Source organism: Anomalospiza imberbis, chromosome 12 (genome assembly GCF_031753505.1).
Source record: "Anomalospiza imberbis isolate Cuckoo-Finch-1a 21T00152 chromosome 12, ASM3175350v1, whole genome shotgun sequence".
Lineage (NCBI taxonomy): Eukaryota > Metazoa > Chordata > Aves > Passeriformes > Viduidae > Anomalospiza > Anomalospiza imberbis.
In genome coordinates this window covers 19,968,210-19,986,322 of record NC_089692.1, presented here as the reverse complement: position 1 = coordinate 19,986,322, position 18,113 = coordinate 19,968,210, and the positions used below count along the sequence as shown (strand labels likewise).

The 18,113-nt window shown below is 55.3% G+C and overlaps 1 protein-coding gene across 1 annotated transcript in view; it reads right to left on the bottom strand.

The window, feature by feature from the left end:
• Window positions 1–169: 169 nt before the first annotated feature.
• The window catches only part of ACSF3 (acyl-CoA synthetase family member 3), a 53,362-nt gene continuing 35,418 nt past the window's right edge, over window positions 170–18,113 (bottom strand). The window contains exons 8-10 of the mRNA XM_068203206.1: window positions 2,480–2,614; window positions 1,877–1,988; window positions 170–421 (exon numbers count right to left, since the gene is read on the bottom strand). Coding sequence (XP_068059307.1) covers window positions 304–421; window positions 1,877–1,988; window positions 2,480–2,614 — 365 coding nt within the window. The 3' untranslated portion in view covers window positions 170–303. The remainder of the gene's footprint in view (window positions 422–1,876; window positions 1,989–2,479; window positions 2,615–18,113) is intronic.

The following is an 18,113-nucleotide window of genomic DNA, read 5'->3' as shown; positions in this document are numbered from 1 at the left end:
ACAGGGCTTGGAGCAACCTGGGGAAGTGGGAGGTATCCCTGCCCATGGTAAGGGTGGGACTGGATGGACTTTAAGGGCCCTTCCAATCCAAACCATTCTGTGATTCCTGCAAAGGGCTCCCCACAAGGAAACCCTAACTCTGCAGCTCTGGCTCAGCTCAGCCAGGAGGGACAAATCCTACTTTTACTGGACATGATTTGAGGACTAGGCTGCAGTGAGCCCAGAGCTGCCAGGGATGATCCCCTGGCTCCTCCTCAGGGGCAGAATGGCTGTGGATCAGGGCCAAGCCCCCCGAGGTGGGCACTAGGCTGGGTAAAAGCGTTTCAGAAGCTCCTTCTTGTTGACTTTGCCCATCTGGTTGCGCGGGATCTCCTCCACCACGATCAGCTCTGTCGGGATGGCGTAGGGAGCCATGGTGTCCCTGGAACACCAAACGGAGCTGTTACAGCTGGGCAGGACCGGCCGAGCCTTGCCAGGAGCACCCACAGCCCCAGCCAGCCCCACCTGGGACCCCCACCCACAGCCCAGGAGCCCATGGAAACTCATTAAGCCCCCGGGAGATGTGGTGGGATGTTTGCTCCCGGGCTGTGTCTGCGGGGAGCAGCTCACCCGGGGGGCTCCTCGGCTGGGGCCGGTGGCTGTCCCCAGGGCAGGGCCCCTCGTGCCCCTGGTGCCAGCCCCAGAGGGCACCGCAGGTGAGTCGCCTCCCGGGGGGTGTGGGTGACCGGGCAGCGATCGCAGCCCCCAGCACCACGCCGTGCCCTCTGCGGGGCGCGCAGGGGGGGCTCTCCTGCCTTCTGCTGCCCGTGTGTCACCAAGCCGGGGCCGTGCCCGGCTCCGGCAGCGCCTGGCACTGACTCCAACGCGAGATGCCAAGTGTGGCGAGCCCTTGGAGCCGCGGCCGGCCTCCTCCCCCCGCCGCCACCAGCACCCGGCCATATGGAGCCGCTAACTCGGGATGGCGCCTGTCGCCGGGAAGCACCGTGGAAGGCGAAAGCCGCAAAATGAATCACTCTGAAGAGGGACATGTGTCTCCTGCCAGGGAGTGCGAGAACAGGGGCCGAGAGAGCCTAAGTGACATAAAAAATAAAGGGGAGCGACAGGGCGAGAGGGAGAGGCGGGCGGGGGCCGGCGCTGGGCAGGGAGCACAGCCGGACCCTGCGGGGGATTCGCGTTCAAGGGCACAAGAGCGACGTCCCCGACACAGAGCTGGGGACAGCGAGGGGAAGAGACGTGCAGGGAGCACTCTGGGAGGGGGGCAGGCAGGGGAGTATAGGGGGGGCTGGGCAAAGGCCCCTGCCTGGCACCAGGGACCCCCAGAACAACCTGGGGCATCCCCAAGGCTGCAGGTGGGGGATGAAGGGATCTCCTGGCTGGGTCACCAATGTCCCTGGCACGAGATTTGGGGCTGAGCAGCCACCTAAAGCACAGTGAGTGCCTCTCCTGTGAGGAAAAGCTGAGAGAGCTGGGCTAGTTCAGATGGGAAAAGAGGAGCTGCGGGGGAGTAACTTTTTTATAAGGCCTGGAGTGCTTGGACAAGGGGGAATAGCTTCAAACTGCCAAAGGGCAGGGATTGATGGAATATTGGGAAGAAATTCTTCCCTGTGAGGGTGCTGAGGCCTTGGCACAGGTGCCCAGAGAAGCTGTGGCTGCCCTTGGATGCCCTGGAAGTGTCCAAGGCCAGCTTGGATGGGGTTTGGAGCAACCTGGGATAGTGGAAGGTGTCCCTGGCCAGGGCAGGGGGTGACGCTGGATGACCCTTAAGATCCCTTCCCACCTAAACAATTCCCTGACTCTGTGATCCTCTGACATGTCCCTGCTGAGGACACTGCTGGCTCTGAGCCTGCTCTCCGTGTCCCCTGCCACGGGGTTTTACCTGGCCCAGTCCTTCAGGTCCCTCACGGAGAGCATCTGTCCCTTGCGCAGCTTCACCACGGCGCTGACCCGCTGTCCCCACACCATGTCCGGGGGCCCGATCACCGCCACGTCTGCAGGGACAACAGCCACTGCCCTCAGGGACCTGAGCAGCTCCTGGGGCCCAGCTGGGCAGAACAGGGGCTCAGGTGTCAGGAGGAGAATGCCAGGGGATGTCAGCACGGGAAAACACCATGGAGTTCTGTGCTGGCACAGGAACAGAGCTTTTCACCGTGGAAAAGGCAGGAAGCTCCGTGGTTTGAGACTCTGGAGTCAAGGGGGAGGAAGATGATGTACAGAGCGGTGTGGAGCTGAGGACACCACTTCTGACCCCTTGCACAGGGTCATGCACAAGGGCAGGGCAGATTTAATTGCAGCCTCAATTCCAAAATCAGACAGGAGCTGCTGCAGACTCAGCTCCGGCCCCAGGAGAGCAGGAACGGTGGGATTGAAACGTCCTCTTGTGCGGGGGAGCTCCAGGCACCTGCTGAGGCAGGGCTGCCCCCAGAGCAGTGTCCCCACGCTCTGTCCCCTCTGGGCAGGCAGCAGGAGGGAGAGCACAGACCTGTGATGTGGGGGTGTGCGAGGAGCTGACGTTCCACCTCCAGCGCGCTGATTTTGAACCCCCCATTTTTGATGATGTCTACAGAGGTGCGGCCCTTGATCCAGTACACTCCATCCTTGTATGCTGCTGTGTCTCCTGGAAAACAAACAGCTCCATCAGAGGCTGCTCCCTTGACCCCCCTCTGCCTTTCCTGGCCTGTGGATGTGGCACTCCGGTGGTGCTGCAAGGGGAATGGGTTCCCACTGCTACAAGGCAGGGTTGGATGGGATATTGGGAAGGAATCCTGCCCTGTGAGGGTGGGGAGGCCCTGGGTGCCCAGAGAAGCTGGGGCTGCCCCATCCCTGAATGTGTCCAAGGCCAGGTTGGACAGGGTTTGGAGCCACCTGGGATAGTGGAAGGTGGAATGAGATGAGCTTTAAGGTCCTTCCAAACGAAACCATCCTGTGATTCTACAAAAAAAAAAAAAAAAAAAAAGTGGGGAATGTCACTGGGAAAATGAGCCTGTCCTGAGCAAGATGTTTGGTCCAAGCTGTCCTTCCCACAGGTGTGATCCCATCATCAGCCCAGCCAGGTACCACAGGACAGCAGTGCCAGCAGTGATGCAGTTTTCACATCCCATTTCCAGCTCACCTCTGGCACTGTGGTGCAGCAAAGGCCCAGAGATTTGCACTGTCAGGGCAAGGAAACATCAGAATCAGTCCTGAAAATCCAGGCTGTTCCCCAGAAGAGCCGTGTCCCTGCTCAGCTGGCATCTGCCAAAATCCTGAGCAGCTCAGCTCAGCCAGGGAATGATTAATTGTTGCTGTATTTGCCTGCCCCTTGGCACTCTGTGGATGCTGAAGGCTGTCTGGAATATTCTGAAGTTGAGGAAAGTTTGAAACTGGGGCTCTCTGGGTGTCTGGCTGCTTGGAGTGGGGAGGAAGTCATGGCTGCTGTGATGAACTGCTTTCTGCACCCTGGTCCCGTGGTGTGTGACTGACACACGGTGGGACAGGGGACATTAATTAAGTGGTGGCACTGGGAGAGCCAGGAGCAGGAGCTGCTTATTCACACAGAGAAGATGGGGAGAGGAGAGGGAATTCAGCCCTGGTTCAGTGGCACGCAGTTCCCATCTCATCCTTTGGGATGCCAGTACAGGAAACCAGCCACATTTGCTTTCCCTCTGTCCTGATGGGGTGAATGATCCCTGACAGTTCTGCTCCCCTCCCATCCCTGTGCTCCCCACAAACGCCATCGCTGCTTCCCACACGGATCCCTCCACTCCGCTGGCAGCACAGCACAGGGAGGGGATATGTCACATTATTATTGTGACTACTGTGAGCTCCTGGGACCAGCTCTGTAATTCCCCCCGTCTCTTCCTTGCCATCTCCTCTCCAGCATCAGGCCCTGGCTGTCACTTCCCACGCTGACAGCCCCGAGTGCTCTGGGGGATGCCATCCACTGAGGACAGCCCCGTTACCCTCTGCCCTGCACCATCTGCTTCCAGCCCAGCACATCAGGCAGCCTGTGCAGTGGCACATCCAGCATTCCCTGCTTCCCGAGCCAGTGGGGAATTCCCAGACCAGGGAAACCAGCTAAACGGATGCTGAATTTGCTCAACGACTGTCCCCAGCAGTTCCAAAGTGGTGCTGCCCCGAGAGCCACAGCAAGGACAGTGCCTGTCCTCCTGGGGGTCACAGGCGAGTCCCTTGCCCCATGAGCCCAGCAGCCCTTGTGGGCAGCTGCTGGTGCTGTGTCCCATCCATCCATCCATCCATCCATCCATCCCAGCTGCTCCATCCAGCGGGACGCAGCTCAGAATCACAATCAGCACTCCCTGCCCTGGGCCAGCTGCATCAGAAAGGGAATTTTGGCTGATGAGATGAGGGTCTCTGACACCCCATCTCCTCCTCTGCCTGCCTGGGCCGCTGGCCCCAGCTCCTGTCACCTCACAAAGCCGTGGCAGCAGCACCTCGTGGCACGGGGCCGACGCCGGAGCTGCGGCTGCCGGGGCCGTGGGATTATTGCTTCCCTGACAGCAGCCGTCACCGCTACCTTTGGACTTGTTTCAAGATGCTCAGTGGGCATCCGTTCTGTGAAATGTTAAAGGCTCTGCTGAGCTGCATATTGAGCAGGCTCTGCGCCGGCGGGGGCTGCCCTTTGCTGGAGTTACAGGCGGTTATAGATATATTTATCCAGTTAAAAACATAGAATTAGGGAAAGGTTTGCGTTGGAAGGACCTTAAAACTCACCTTGTTCCACCCCTGCCATGGGCAGGGACACCTTCCACTATCCCAGGTGGCTCCAAGTCCTGTCCAGCCTGGCCTTGGGCACTTCCAGGGATCCAGGGTAAGCCACAGCTTCTCTGGACAACCTGCTCCCAGCCCTCATCACCCTCCCAGCGAGATGCAGAAGGAGACACGGGCAATGGAGATCAACATTTCCCAACTCAAACTGCGGAGATTTCTGCCATGAGGTTCCTCAAGTTGCAAAATCCTCACTGCAAACACAAAAGGGCCTTTGTGTAGTAGTTTGAGCACCTCCTTCTCTGTAGTTTGCCCACCTCTGTAGTAGGTGAGCACCTGCTGTAGTTTGAGCACCTCCTTCACTGAGTGCTGAGACCTCGTGGGGACCAAGAGGCTGCTGGAGCTGCTTCCCAGCATGTGGAGAACAAGAGCCCCTTTGCTTCTTGAGCTGAGCTGCAGAATCAAACCCTCACCTGTGTCAACACCCTCACCCACAGGGCAGTTTGTTCCTGGCAAACACAGCACAATTCCCACATCAAAGGTACAACCAACTATTGACCTAAGGAACACTTTGGCTCAAGAAATGAAATGCTGAGTGGCTTCGGGGAGCTCTAAGCTAGCTGAAGTATGCATAAAAAAGGACTTTTTAGGTAAATCCAGTGACTTCAGCCTGGTCTAAGATAGAGGAGCAGGAATGTTCTAGGGATAGCGTTGGCTTTGCACTGGGGCCCTGTGAGTCCAAGACTTCAGCCCTGCCCGCAGGTGATGAGGAGAGGTCAGCCCCCAGGAGGAGCCCACCCCAGGCGCACCATCCCTGCTCTGGGGGACAGGTGTCACTCGGAAGCCTGGGAGACTGTTTGGTAACAGGTGTCACCAGCTTGGTGGCAGCGAGAGCGCGGCTGCGACGTGCCAGCCGGCGCGGGAGCAGCGCGGTGCCGCGCTGATTTACAAACCAGCACACGGCACTGCGGCTCCTGGGAGTGCCTCCCCGCCCCACGCCACTTGTGCCCCTCTTCCTTCGTGCCCAGAGCTCCAGAGGGCACCTGGCAGGTGCTTCCCAAGCATTTTCTAGTTCGTTACCAGACTCTAGGAGAGTGAAAAAGTCTGTTGGGGCAGAGGAGTTGGTGTTGACCTTTAAGTGTGGTGTGAAGAAGAGTATGCATTTGGAAGGGGAAGATCAGTGAAATCTCCTTGTCCTGACACAGTTGATTTGAGAGCAGGACGTTTCTGACTTGGCTGTGTCCTGGGCGTTCCTCCCATCCGAGGATGTGCACTGCCAGGTTTAAAACCAAAGCCCCACTGCCCAATGCCACCAGCAGAGCCTGGTCCACGAGCATCATTCCCAGGGGATTTGGCTCTTTGCAGATGTGATGTCCCCCCCATGCCTGTCCCAGCTCCAGCAGACCAAGTGCTGCACAGCAGGAAACACCAAGAAACAGCAAATGTCCCCTTTGAAAGGCAAATGATTTTGCTGATGATTTCAGCCTCCTGCTCTGGAGGCAGCTAATGCTCTAGTCAGGAGCTCCAGGGGCCGGAGCGGCGCCGGGGATGCTGGGGGGCTCTTCCCTGCCAGCAGCAGGATGTGGTTGGAGCACTTTCAAATATTAATTAGACCTTTTTGCTGTTAATGAATCACTCCTGATTTTTGCAAACTCTTGGCTTTCAAATGCTCCATGCAGAGCTCCGCCCGGTGCTCCTCAGAGTGGGGATGAAGAGCAGGAATGTCTCACAGCCACTCCTCCAGGTGACACTGACCTGCAGGGACACAGAAGAGCTCCTCTGGGGACAGTCACCACGTGCCACCCACGGGCAGCCAGCAGAGCTCCTTCAGACCCCACAGTGCACCTTGCACTTTTGGGAGCCTTTATGTTTTGTTGTTTTTTTTTTTTAACCCCAGTTCTAGGAGGAATTCCCTGCTGTCAGCTGTTCTCCTGCCAGGATGATCCCTCATTTCCAGAGGGAAGAGCTGCAGCAGTGCACTCACCCTCCTGCATTCCTCTGGAACTGCTGCTCTCACCAAGTGAGCGTGTGGGGAGGTCCAGCAAGCTCCCAGCTGGAAAACTCCTGGGAAGCTTGCAGGAAGGCAGTTGGAATAATCAGTCTTTGCCCTTCTCTGGTGCCTTTCAGCAGAGGATCTCCAAGCACACTGATCCAGTGGCTACTCAGGCAGAAAGGGAACAGCTGGCAGGACAGCAGCGGGATGAGGAGGAGCTGCCCGTGGGATAAGGAGTGGCCTCACACACCAGGAGCAGTGGGCAGGAGGTTCTGGATCTCTGCTCTACCCTGGCATTAATTCCTACCTGCCTCCCACTTCCCTGGAACCATTGTTGATGCTGCTGGTCCATCAGGCTGAGGCAGAGCTCACCCTCTGGCAGACACACCTCGCTGATTAGGATTATGATTTATTTTCCGGGTAGGATTGGTCCAACAACCCAGGCAGGTGATGAAGAGCCTGAGCCTTGACCCTGATCCTCACCACTTGGGAGAGCAGAGCCAAAATCTGGGGGCTAAAACCCCCTTTGCCAGGTGAGGATTTTGCAGTATTAAGTCTCCAAGCCCAGCACCCACAGCTGAATGGGGACACGCAGGGCCCCAGACAGGGCTTGTGATTGTCCCCCTGACTACTCAGAGGCAGCTGGCAGGAAGGTCCTCCTCCATCCTCCTCCTTTCAGCACAGTTTTCCTGCCTGCAGATCAGCTCCAGCAGCAGACCATGGAGATGCTCCTTCACAGGCTTTGGAATCCTCCTGCAGCCATAAGCTCCATGTGCCTGTCACATTTCTCACGTGCTTTCAAGTTTCCCTGCTCTCTCCAGGGCAGTTTAGTGTCTCACCACTCTCCCAAACCCATGGGAAGGATTGTTGTGCAGGTAGTACAGACACAGTGGGGCTGGGAATCCGCTAAGTGTGGCACAGCAGTGACATTCCTGTGGTCACTCTGCCTCTCTTCCCATCCCTCTGAGCACAAGCTCCCAAGCCCAGTGCAAAAAGAAATGGTTTGTTCCTACTCCTCGAGGCTCCTGTGCTGGAGAAAAGCCATGTGGGGTGGATAAATGATTATAAGGCAAGTGCTAAAGGCTTTTTATAGGAATTAGATAATCCATCCCCTCTGTGGCCGGGCCGTGGGACGGGTGGCCAAGCGCTGCCTCTCCGTCACAGACATCCACCTTTCCCTCCCCCCACACCACGAAAACTGCATCCACAGATCCCCCATCTGCTCACATACATCACACACTTCACTCCAGTTTATTAGCTGGAATAAATCATAAATATTTCATTATATATCAACGGCGCTCGACTGCGGGAAGGTGCAATCCATCACCCCGACGTCCCCGCGACCTGCCGCCGTGCAATAAGCTTTCCAGTCTATTAAACAAGATTGATACAGTGTGCCAGGCTGGACTGGGGCATTTATTTATGGAGCGCTGGGAGAGGGAGGGCACGGAACACCTGGGGCTGCTCCGGGCAGCCCAACACAAACCCTGCAGCAGCAAGAGGCAGAATGCCCCTCCGAGAGTGTCACGGGGATCTGCTGGCATTAGGAGAACCATGGAATTATTTAGCCTGGAAAAGGCGGTTAAGACTGTCTATTCCACCTGTTCCCCTGCACTAACCCGTGTCCCCAAGTGTCACATCCCCATGGGTTTTAAATCCCTGCAGAGATGGAGACTCCACTGCTGCCCTGGGCAGCTGTGCCAGGGCTGGACAGCCCTTTCCACGAGGAAAGCTCCCCTAACATCTAAGGCCGTTAGGTATCAGGGAAGGCTGTTTACTCTTGTCCTGTTGCTTGCTCCCTAGGAGAAGAGATGGGAGAAGGCACGGTGGCAAAGCAGGGCCCAGCTGAAGCAACATCCTGCCTCCAACTGGGACCTTCCAGACTGTCCCCAGCTCAGGAATTCCACCTCATCCTCCAAGTGAGATCTCTCTCCAAGCCACATCTCCCTGCAGGACCAACAGCACCTCACTGTGAGCTGCTCTCTGGTGGAATCCTGGGCCTCAGGTGAGTTCCCAGCCCCTGAGAGATGCTGGGGAAGGTGCAGCTCTCAGTGATCCAGAGCCTCTCTGGCACTGCTGGGATTGATGGGAGCCACCCCTGCTCCTGCAGGGATTGACACTGCCTCAGCAGCGCTGATGTATGTGCACAGATCTATTTAATGAAATGCTAAATGATAGGCTAAACAACTGAGCAACTTTAGCTTGATTTATTGCGTGGAAGTGAGGAATGCGTGTCCCTGCTGTCAGCCATCTTGGCTGCCAACAGAGGTCACGAGCACTAATTGTAGCTAATTAACATTAATTAGACTTGGGAAAGACTGGGTCTCCTTTCCCCAGTCATCCCCATCCACCCCAGCCCTTCAGCACTCACATTCCCTGGAAGCAGGCTGCATTCCCAGCAGCCCAGGGTTCAGCAGTTCCTGTTGTTAATCCCAGTGCAGCTGAAATCATCAGCTCCTGCTTTTCCCACCTTTTCCACCCTGCTCAGACCAGGAGGGTCTGAGGCCTGCCAGGCTCCCAGAGTCCAACCTGCTGCTCACAGGTGTCACAACCTTGGAGTGACTCTTAGGGGATACTCGAGTCCATCTACTCTCACCAGGTCACCTGGACCAGCAAATGCCTTCCCTGGGCTCACAGGAGGCCCTGTCCAAGAACACTGGGGCTGCTCCAAGGCCCAGCTCCCTCTGCAGAGCACGGTGGGTTTGGACAGCCCGTGATCATTAATAAAGCATCAAAGGCTCCTGAGGGGCAGAGTTTGAAACTTCCTCAAGAAACCACATGTATATTAATTCCACAGCAATTATTCACGAGGAAACCCTCTCCCCAGCAGCTCCCAGGGCCCCCACTCTCTCTCTGGGTGCAGGACAAAGCCTTTCCTGGTGTCCCTGCCCTGCCCAGCAGAGCCACTGGCACTGGGAGAAGGGCCAGCACTGCGCTCCAGGATCCAGCTGCTATCCTGGCACGGGCAGCCCTGGCTGGCAGCACAACTCCAATCTGCTGCCAAAATCCTCCAGCAGGGCCCGGGGCCTGGGAGGAGAGTGGCTCAGCAGCTGCAGCCCCAGATCTGTCTCTGTGCTGGGAACAGGCAGGTGCTCTCCAGGCAGGTTCCACCTGCAGTCCACCATGGAAGGACGTGGAGCTGCTGGAGCCGGTCCAGAGGAGGCCATGGAGCTGCTCCCAGGGCTGGAGCCCCTCTGCTCTGGAGCCAGGCTGGGAGAGCTGGGGGTGCTCCCCTGGAGAGGAGAAGGCTCCAGGGAGAGCTCAGAGCCCCTGCCAGGGCCTGAAGGGGCTCCAGGAGAGCTGGAGAGGGACTGGGGACAAGGCATGGAGGGACAGGACACAGGGAATGGTTTCAAACTGAAAGGGGGTAGGCTTAGTTGGGATATCAGGGAGAAATCCTTCCCTGTGAGGGTGCTGAGGCCCTGGCACAGGGTGCCCAGAGCAGCTGTGGCTGCCCCTGGATCCCTGGAAATGTCCAAGGCCAGGCTGGACAGGGCTTGGAGCCACCTGGGTTGGTGGAAGGTGTCCCTGCCCATGGCAGGGGGTGGAATGGATGAGCTTTAAGATTCTCCCAACCCAAACCATCCTGGGATTCTGTGAAACTCCATCCCAGAGCCTCCTCCAGGCCCAGAGCAGGCTCTGCTTCACCCCCTAGAAATGAAGAGCCCTTCCTGCTCTGGCCTGGAGGATCCTGCTGGGCACAAGAGGGACCATCCAAAGACACCAACACCCTGAGGGTGCCACTGGCTGCTGCCACGCCTCTCCCACACCAATATCCAGGAGCAAGCAGTGGCTGTCAAGCTTTGTGGGCTCCTGGCCACCGAGGCAGAGCAGGATTTGGCCACCCACGTGAAATCTGGAGGTAACAGAATGGCTCCTGAGACAGGGAACCGATCCATTGGAAGGGAATCGCTGTTTGTTCCTGCACCTTGCCACGAACAGCGCCGGGAGCGGCCGCAGCAGCAGGTGGATGTGCAGCACCATTTATTTACATCATAAAATTGCCAAGTGGACTTGTAGTTCAGGGCCATCCTCCCCTCTTCCCTGTGCCTGGCTCCCACCAGCTGAAGGGGGGACAGACCCTTGGATGCCCTCGTGGCTGCTGCCAAGGGATGCAGGGATGCAGATGCCTCAGTGTGGTGTTCCTGTGGTGGTTCAGATGCCTCAGTGTGCTGTTCCTTGCTCTGGATTTGGGCAGGGGATGGGAATTGTATCACAGCTCAAAGCTGCTCTGCAGCCCTTTCTATCCATGCACATGGAGCTGTGCCAGGGCAGGTTTAGGGTGGATATCAGGAAAGGTTCTTCCCCCAGAGGGTGCTGGGCACTGCCCAGGCTCTCCAGGGAATGGGCACGGCCACGAGGCTGCCGGAGCTCCAGGAGAGTTTGGAAAACGCTCTCAGGCACAGGCTGGGATTGTAGGGGTGTCTTTGCAGGGCCAGGATTTGTACTTTGATGATCTCAATGCACCCCTTCCAGCTGATTCCATGATTGATTTGGGAAAGGTACTGGGCCATCTTCAAGCTGCCTGCTCCCCAGAGAAAGGGGTTAAACAATGGACTCCCCACTCTCAGAACTTCTCCAGAGACTCCTGGAGCAGCCAGCATGAGGAAAAAAGAAAATCAGAAATTAAAAAAAAAAATAAATAAAAAGAAAGCCCCAGCCTGGAATGAATTCCTGTCATGCTCTCTAACAGGGAACTTTGTATTCCACAGGCAGCAGCGCTGAGCCTGCTGTCAGAGCCATGCTGGGAGAAAGGGCAAAACCCTGCCGAGATGAAAGAATGGGAAACACTGGAACAGCCTCCCCTGGCATTTACACCTGGAAAAAAAATAAATCACTCAAGGGCATCTCACAAAGAGCTGTGCTAATAAGGCTCTCCTCCCCATGCTGTGTGGCTGCGTGGGACATGGAGCAGTGCCAGGAGTGCTGGCAGCAGCTCAGGTAGCTGGGAGGGGAAAGGAGCAGGTAAGACAAGCCTGATTCAAGCCTGAGCTCAGCTCTGCCCACCCTGCTTCCAGCCAGGGGACAGAGGGACTTGGGGACCTGCCTTGAGTGCAGCTAACCCTTGTCTCAGCTGATCTATCAGAGATTCCTTCCCCGCACACATGTATTTTCCAAAGGCTCCTCACATTTACTGCACCCCTCAGCAGGGTGAGAAGTCAGGGTGATGGCCACTGACCCTCCTCGCTTGTCTGCACATCCTATTTCCTTCACCATCCACATTCCCCCTCCACAACCCCTCCTGGCTCCCGTGAGTGGGCTCATTCCACCACACAGACCTCTCCCTGCTCCCAGGAGGATTTTTCTCCTTCTCTGAGCACAGGGAAGAAGGCAGGGCAGTGTTTAGGCATTACCCTGTGGTGTCCCTGTCCCACTGCACCAAGTCTGCACTCAGGATCCCCCTGGGGCAGGGAAAACACTGTCAACTGCATCCCTTCTCCAACCCATCCCTCTCCCATCCCCTGCAAGCCGGACTTCCCATCACATCCCACTGGGCAGCAGGTTTGGCTACCAAATACAAAGAGCCATGTCTGTCCTATTGTTCTGGGGCCTCAGGGGCTGCTGCAGATGGTCCCTGCTCCAGCCTTGGCCTGGGCTGGCATTGGACACCCTCACACAGCCTGTGCCAGCCAGGTCCTGGGCATCCAGCCAGGGGAGGACAGCACCAAATGGAAACTCAGCCTTGGCAAAGCCTGGCAGCGCCTCAGATCCTGCCTGCCCTGGCAGAGGTGCTGCTCCTCATTTTTTATCTCATTTCTTCAGCTCAGCATGACCAGGAGCCTCTCCAAGCCCTCAGAACTGAAGGACAAGAGCAGATGAACACTCCCCAGGCTGCACATCCTGCTCCCATGGGAAGCAGTGGATAAACCAGGCAAACCTGGAAGGTTTCTGCAAACCAGGCAGCCAAGAGTTTGGAGGCTCATTCCTCACTAGCAGGAACTCATGGGTGTCTGATATGACACAAGCAGGCTGAGCAGGGACCCCCCCTGCTCCTCCAGCCCGAATTACTGCAGATGGGTTTGCCCAGAGGACCAGCCAGAAAAGAAAATGGGTAAGTAAAAATGAAAAATGCTTCTTCTTTTCACATTAGCATTTAAATATTTATGGAAACCCCTGCAGACAACGAGATGAAAAAGAAAACTCAAAGAGTAATAAATAAGTCAATGCTCCAAGGTGTGGCTGCACAGCTGAATGTGGCTGGTGGAGCTTTGGAGAGTGTGGTAACAAAAAATAATAATGGTAATAATAAAAACATAAGAGCAGATCCCTCTGCTCCATGCAGCCACTAGAGACAATCAAACCTTAGCAAGAGGCAGAATCACCTCTTCTTTTCCATGCAGTGTCCTGGGGCCTGCCCTTGGACACTTCCAGGGATTCAGGGGCAGCCACAGCTTCTCTGGGCACCCTGTGCCAGGGCCTCCCCATCCTCACAGGAATGATTCCTTCCTGAATCCCTGAAATGGGATGGAATTGAGTGAGATGGGATGGGAAGAATGATTCCCAGCAGTCAGGGGCTCGTTCCAGGCTCTCCCTCCAGGCTGTGAGAGCAGCACTGCTGTAGCAGAGCTCGAGGGGTAAAAGCAGACACAGAACAAAAGGGAAGAGCCTGGATTTTGGAGCTGCAGGTGCCTGCTGTTCCCACCAACTCTCAGCTGGGGAGCAATTGCTCCATGCCTCTGGAAAGGAGCCTCAGTGCAGCAGAGGTTCTCAAAGAAGGAAAGGGTTGGCATCCAAGATGTTTGATACGACGAGAGCAGAGCTTTAGAGAGTAAACAAATTCTGTGCCAAAAGCTGCTCTCATTTACAGCTACAAAAATCCCAAGTCACTCTGAACTGCTGAAAACATCAGTTTCACCAGCAGTCAGGGAAACAGAATCATGGCATCAGGGAATGTTTCGGGTTGGAAGGGGACCTTAAAAAGCTCATCTCGTTCCACCCCACCCATGTCCTGGTGACCCCAAGGCTTCCAGTAGTCAGGCAAACCTGGAAAGATTGAATCCTCCAGGAGAAGGAATAAATACTTAAGCAGGAAGCAAAAAAGGGAATTCTCTCTCCAAAGTGCTCTGAGTGTGTGTGTAAGGAACCTCTGGGGGTGATAAAGGCTGATATACCAGAAAATATTCCATCTTTATGGTTTTAATTTTAAAAACACTTCTTAAATTAGGGCTGGGTGCAAAGGGGAGCCCAGCATGTGCCTGGTCTGGCTTCTGCTCCTGCCCCTGTCCCTTCCTACAGCAGCGTGTTTGGGGTCCTCCTGGCATTTGTGGGGGCGTCCTTCCATGGCATTTGTGGGAAGGTGGGTCCCAAGGGCAGCAGCTGAGCGCTGCCATCCTGCCCCACCCATGAGCTGGTCCCTGCCAGACTCCTCAAGAAGCTCCTCCAGGCAGGAGCCCCCGCTCCATCCGGGGGGATCACACCGGTAACTCACATAATTTCAGCACATTACAATTAAGGAATAATTTCTTTAAAAATAGAATTTGCATTAGCTGGATTTGTGAGTAGGAAAGCCACTGCAAACAAACAGAAAACCTGCAGATTAAGATGCTAATTAGATGCATTTCTATTTATAATCTGCCTTGATCAGCCTCAAGTATTTTCTCTTTCAGGTGTCTGTGCTCCACCCACGGATGTGAGCAATTCCCCTGGCAGGGAAACACCTGCTGCTCCCTGGGGACAGCCAAGCATCGGGAAAAGCCTGTGCCAGAGGGCTGGGGCTGCATCCTGCTCCTTCTCCTTCGGGCACAGCCCCAGAGCAGGGAAGAGTTGTGCCTGGCCCAGGATGACCTGCCCAGGGCCTTTCCTACAAACACCACACTCCTCTGTGCTGGAAAACTGCAGGAGGCTTTGCCTTTCCCACCAGAAGGGCTGGAAATCACAGAATCATGCAATTAGCTGGAAAAGATCATCAAGTCCAACCATCAGCCCTGCACCACCACCATGGTCACCCCTGACCATGTCCCCAGGTGTCACATCCATGTTTTTTCAACACTTTCAGGGATGGGGACTCCACCACTGCCCTTTCCAATAAGAAATTTTCTCCCATGTCCACCCTAAGCCTTCTCTAAGGCCATTTTGTCTCATCCTGTCCCTTGTTTCCCTGTCCCCTCCTGGCTGTCCCCTCCTGTCAGGAGTTGTGCAGAGCCACAAGGTCCCCCCGAGCCTCCTTTCTTCCCGGCTGAGCCCCTTCCCATCTCCCTCAGCCCCTCCTGGTGCTCCAGTTGTGATGGGGGTTGGACTTGATGGCCTTGAAAGGTCCTTCCCCACCCAAACTATTCCATGATTCTATGGAATCTGCAAGAGCCAGGGCTGGGAATGGCAAGGATCTGCAGCTGGTGTCAGTTGTGGACTGGAGAGCTCAGTCTGAAAATGACAGAGAGACAGCAGGAGGTTGCTGAAACCAGTCAGAGTCACTGGGATCATTCCCTGGACTGGGATTCAGGGCTGCAGCAAGAGCGTGTTCCATTTTTGGAGCAAGCTGGGAATTCAGTGCTGAGTGGGATGTTCCCAGCTAAGCCAGGGCTTGTCCTTGGTGCTTGGATTTGTAATCACAGTGCAAAAACAGCTTCTTTTTGTTGTTGTTGGGGTTTTGTTTTGTTTTCCCTTTCAGTTCATGTTGTCTTTCAGTGCAGAACATCCAGAAGGAATAAAGAAACACCAGGTCCACTCTGTTCTCCCTCTAAAGCCTTAACAACAGGATATGAGAAGTGTTTTGGGCCATAGGATTTATTACTAATGGAGTTCAGGGGCATTTGTGACCTGGGCAAAAGGATCCAGCAAAAATTCACTGACAAACCAAGATTTAACAATGTGAAAAACAGCTCCAAGGTTGTGGGGGGTTTTTAAATGCAGCTCAAAGAAAGAAATTTAAAAGATATGAGTCATCATTCTGCAATGTGCATCAAACAAGTTAAATAACTCTTACTTTCTTAACGACATATTAATCAAAGTGCATTGATTCTTGAATCAGATTCTACTCCCAACAAGCTCTCTATCTTCTCCATCCTGATGCATGCATTAAGAGAGTTTTATTCTGACAGATACAATATAGCAATCAATAAAATCTTATTATATGGAGCAGGGATACATGGATTTGTTGCAGGATTTATGCACTACTTTCAAACCCGGTGCTATTTCATGTCTCAGCCTTAACCTGTAATTGAAAATAAATCTCCCTGAATACACCAGATTCTAATTTTCTGGATGTGTGGGCAAATGTGAATGGAAGCTGCCCTTCCCTCGGGAAGCAGGCTGCTCTTGGGCCGTGCCACTGCCTGGGGAGCACGGCTGAACTGGCAGATTCCTCTGGAGAAACCCCCGTGTAGGCAGGGAGATGTGGGGAAAGGGCAGTGTTGGGCACCATGGTGGGCACCCACCACGGTCCTAAAGAACCTGCTGCCTCCTGGGCAGGGATAACACAGCCTGACAGTGCCAGGGCCTGGCCCCTGTGGGCATGGCAAGGCTGGGAGGGATGGATGATGGATGGATGGATGGATGGATGGATGGATGGATGATGGCTAGATGATGGATGGATGGACGGATGGATGGATGGAGGGGGGATGGATGGATGGATGGATGGAGGGATGGATGGACAAATGGATGGATGGAGGGGGGATGGATGGATGGAGGGATGGATGATGGCTAGATGATGGATGGATGGACGGATGGATGGATGGAGGGGGGATGGATGGATGGATGGATGGATGGAGGGATGGATGGACAAATGGATGGATGGAGGGGGGATGGATGAATGGGGGATGGATGGATGGATGGACAGACGGATGGATGGAGGGGGGATGGATGGACGAATGGATGGATGATGGCTAGATGATGGATGGATGGATGGACGGATGGATGGATGGACGGACGGACGGAGGGATGGATGGATGGATGGATGGACAGACAGACGGATGGATGGATGGATGGATGGATGGATGGATGGATGGATGGATGACCACAGAAGCTGCTGTTTCTCTGCTGCTTTCCTCCAGTTCCCAAGGTTTGATTTTGCTCACAGGATCATGGAATGGTTTGGGTTGGAAGGGACCTTGAAGGCCACCCACTGCCACCCCATGCCACGGGCAGGGACACCATTCACTGTCCCAGGTTCCCTCAAAACCTTGCCTTGGACACTTCCAGGGATCCAGGGACAGCCACAGCTTCTTTGGGCCAGGGCCTCACCCTAAAAAAAAGTCTTCCTCCCCTCTTTTCCCCTCTCCTCCCCTCTCAGCAGCACGTGAGGGTTTGGAGGCTGCCTCTCAGCTGGCAGGGCCTGGCACAGCTGGGCAGGCTCAGCAGGCACAGGAGCCAGATGCCCACAGGCGTTTGTCCTTTGGGCTCGGCCTCCGAGGGCTCGGTGCCACTTGGATGTATGACAGCAGGTGGAAACCCAGCAGTCTCCCTGGAAAGGGCTGGAGGGGACTTTGATCTAAGCAGCTCTGTCAACAGCGTTAATAAAATAAAAATAATCAAATTCACTCGGATGGAAACGAGAGATGGAGGGATTGGCAGAGAGCAGCACAAATCCCAGGGAATAAAGAGGATGGGAGCAACAGCACATCCCCTCTGCACCACCAGGAGTTCAGAGGCTTCTCAGAAGAGCCATGATCTCGAATTCATCAAAGTCACTGGGTTTTTTCCCCCTTTTTTTGGGCAGGGCTTGGAGCAACCTGGTCTAGTGGAAGGTGTCCTTGTTCATGGGACAGGATGAGCGTAAAGGTCTCTTCCCACTCCATAATTCTGTGAAACCCCAGCTCTGAGGGACTTGGCCACCACCTGCAGCCTTGTTCATGGGACAGGATGAGCGTAAAGGTCTCTTCCCACTCCATAATTCTGTGAAACCCCAGCTCTGAGGGACTTGGCCACCACCTGCAGCCTGTAGGTCACTGGTGGGGACACCACAAGGGTCAGCAGTGAGCAGAACCCTGGCACGGAGTCGGGAAAGCCATGGCTGGGGTTTTGGGAACACCTTGTGCTGGCATTCAGCCTCTCCTGTAAAACACTCACCTGGATGACCTGGAAGTGGCAGATACAGGGAATACAGCCTGGCAGTGGCCAGGATTCACCTCTGTTGGATCCTGCCAGTATGGTTTTGGCTCCAGGGTAACCAATTTGTGCTTAATGGGGATAATTCACCCTCCAGATCCAATCCCTGTGACAGGACACAACCCCTTTCATTCCTTCAAGGGTTTTTTACCCCCACAGGACATTTGCCACCTCTAAGTGATCTCCAGAGGCTGCTGATGAGGCTGGGGCAGGCAGGGTGAGGATGGGGCCATGGGATCGCTCCTGGCACTGCTGGATAAATGAGACTTGGGAAAAACCCAGTCCCAGTGACCTGATATCCATGGGAGATGGAGCAGGAGAGGGACGGAAGGTAAGGAAGGCAGAGTGGGGGTAGGGATGGAAAAGGGAGTTC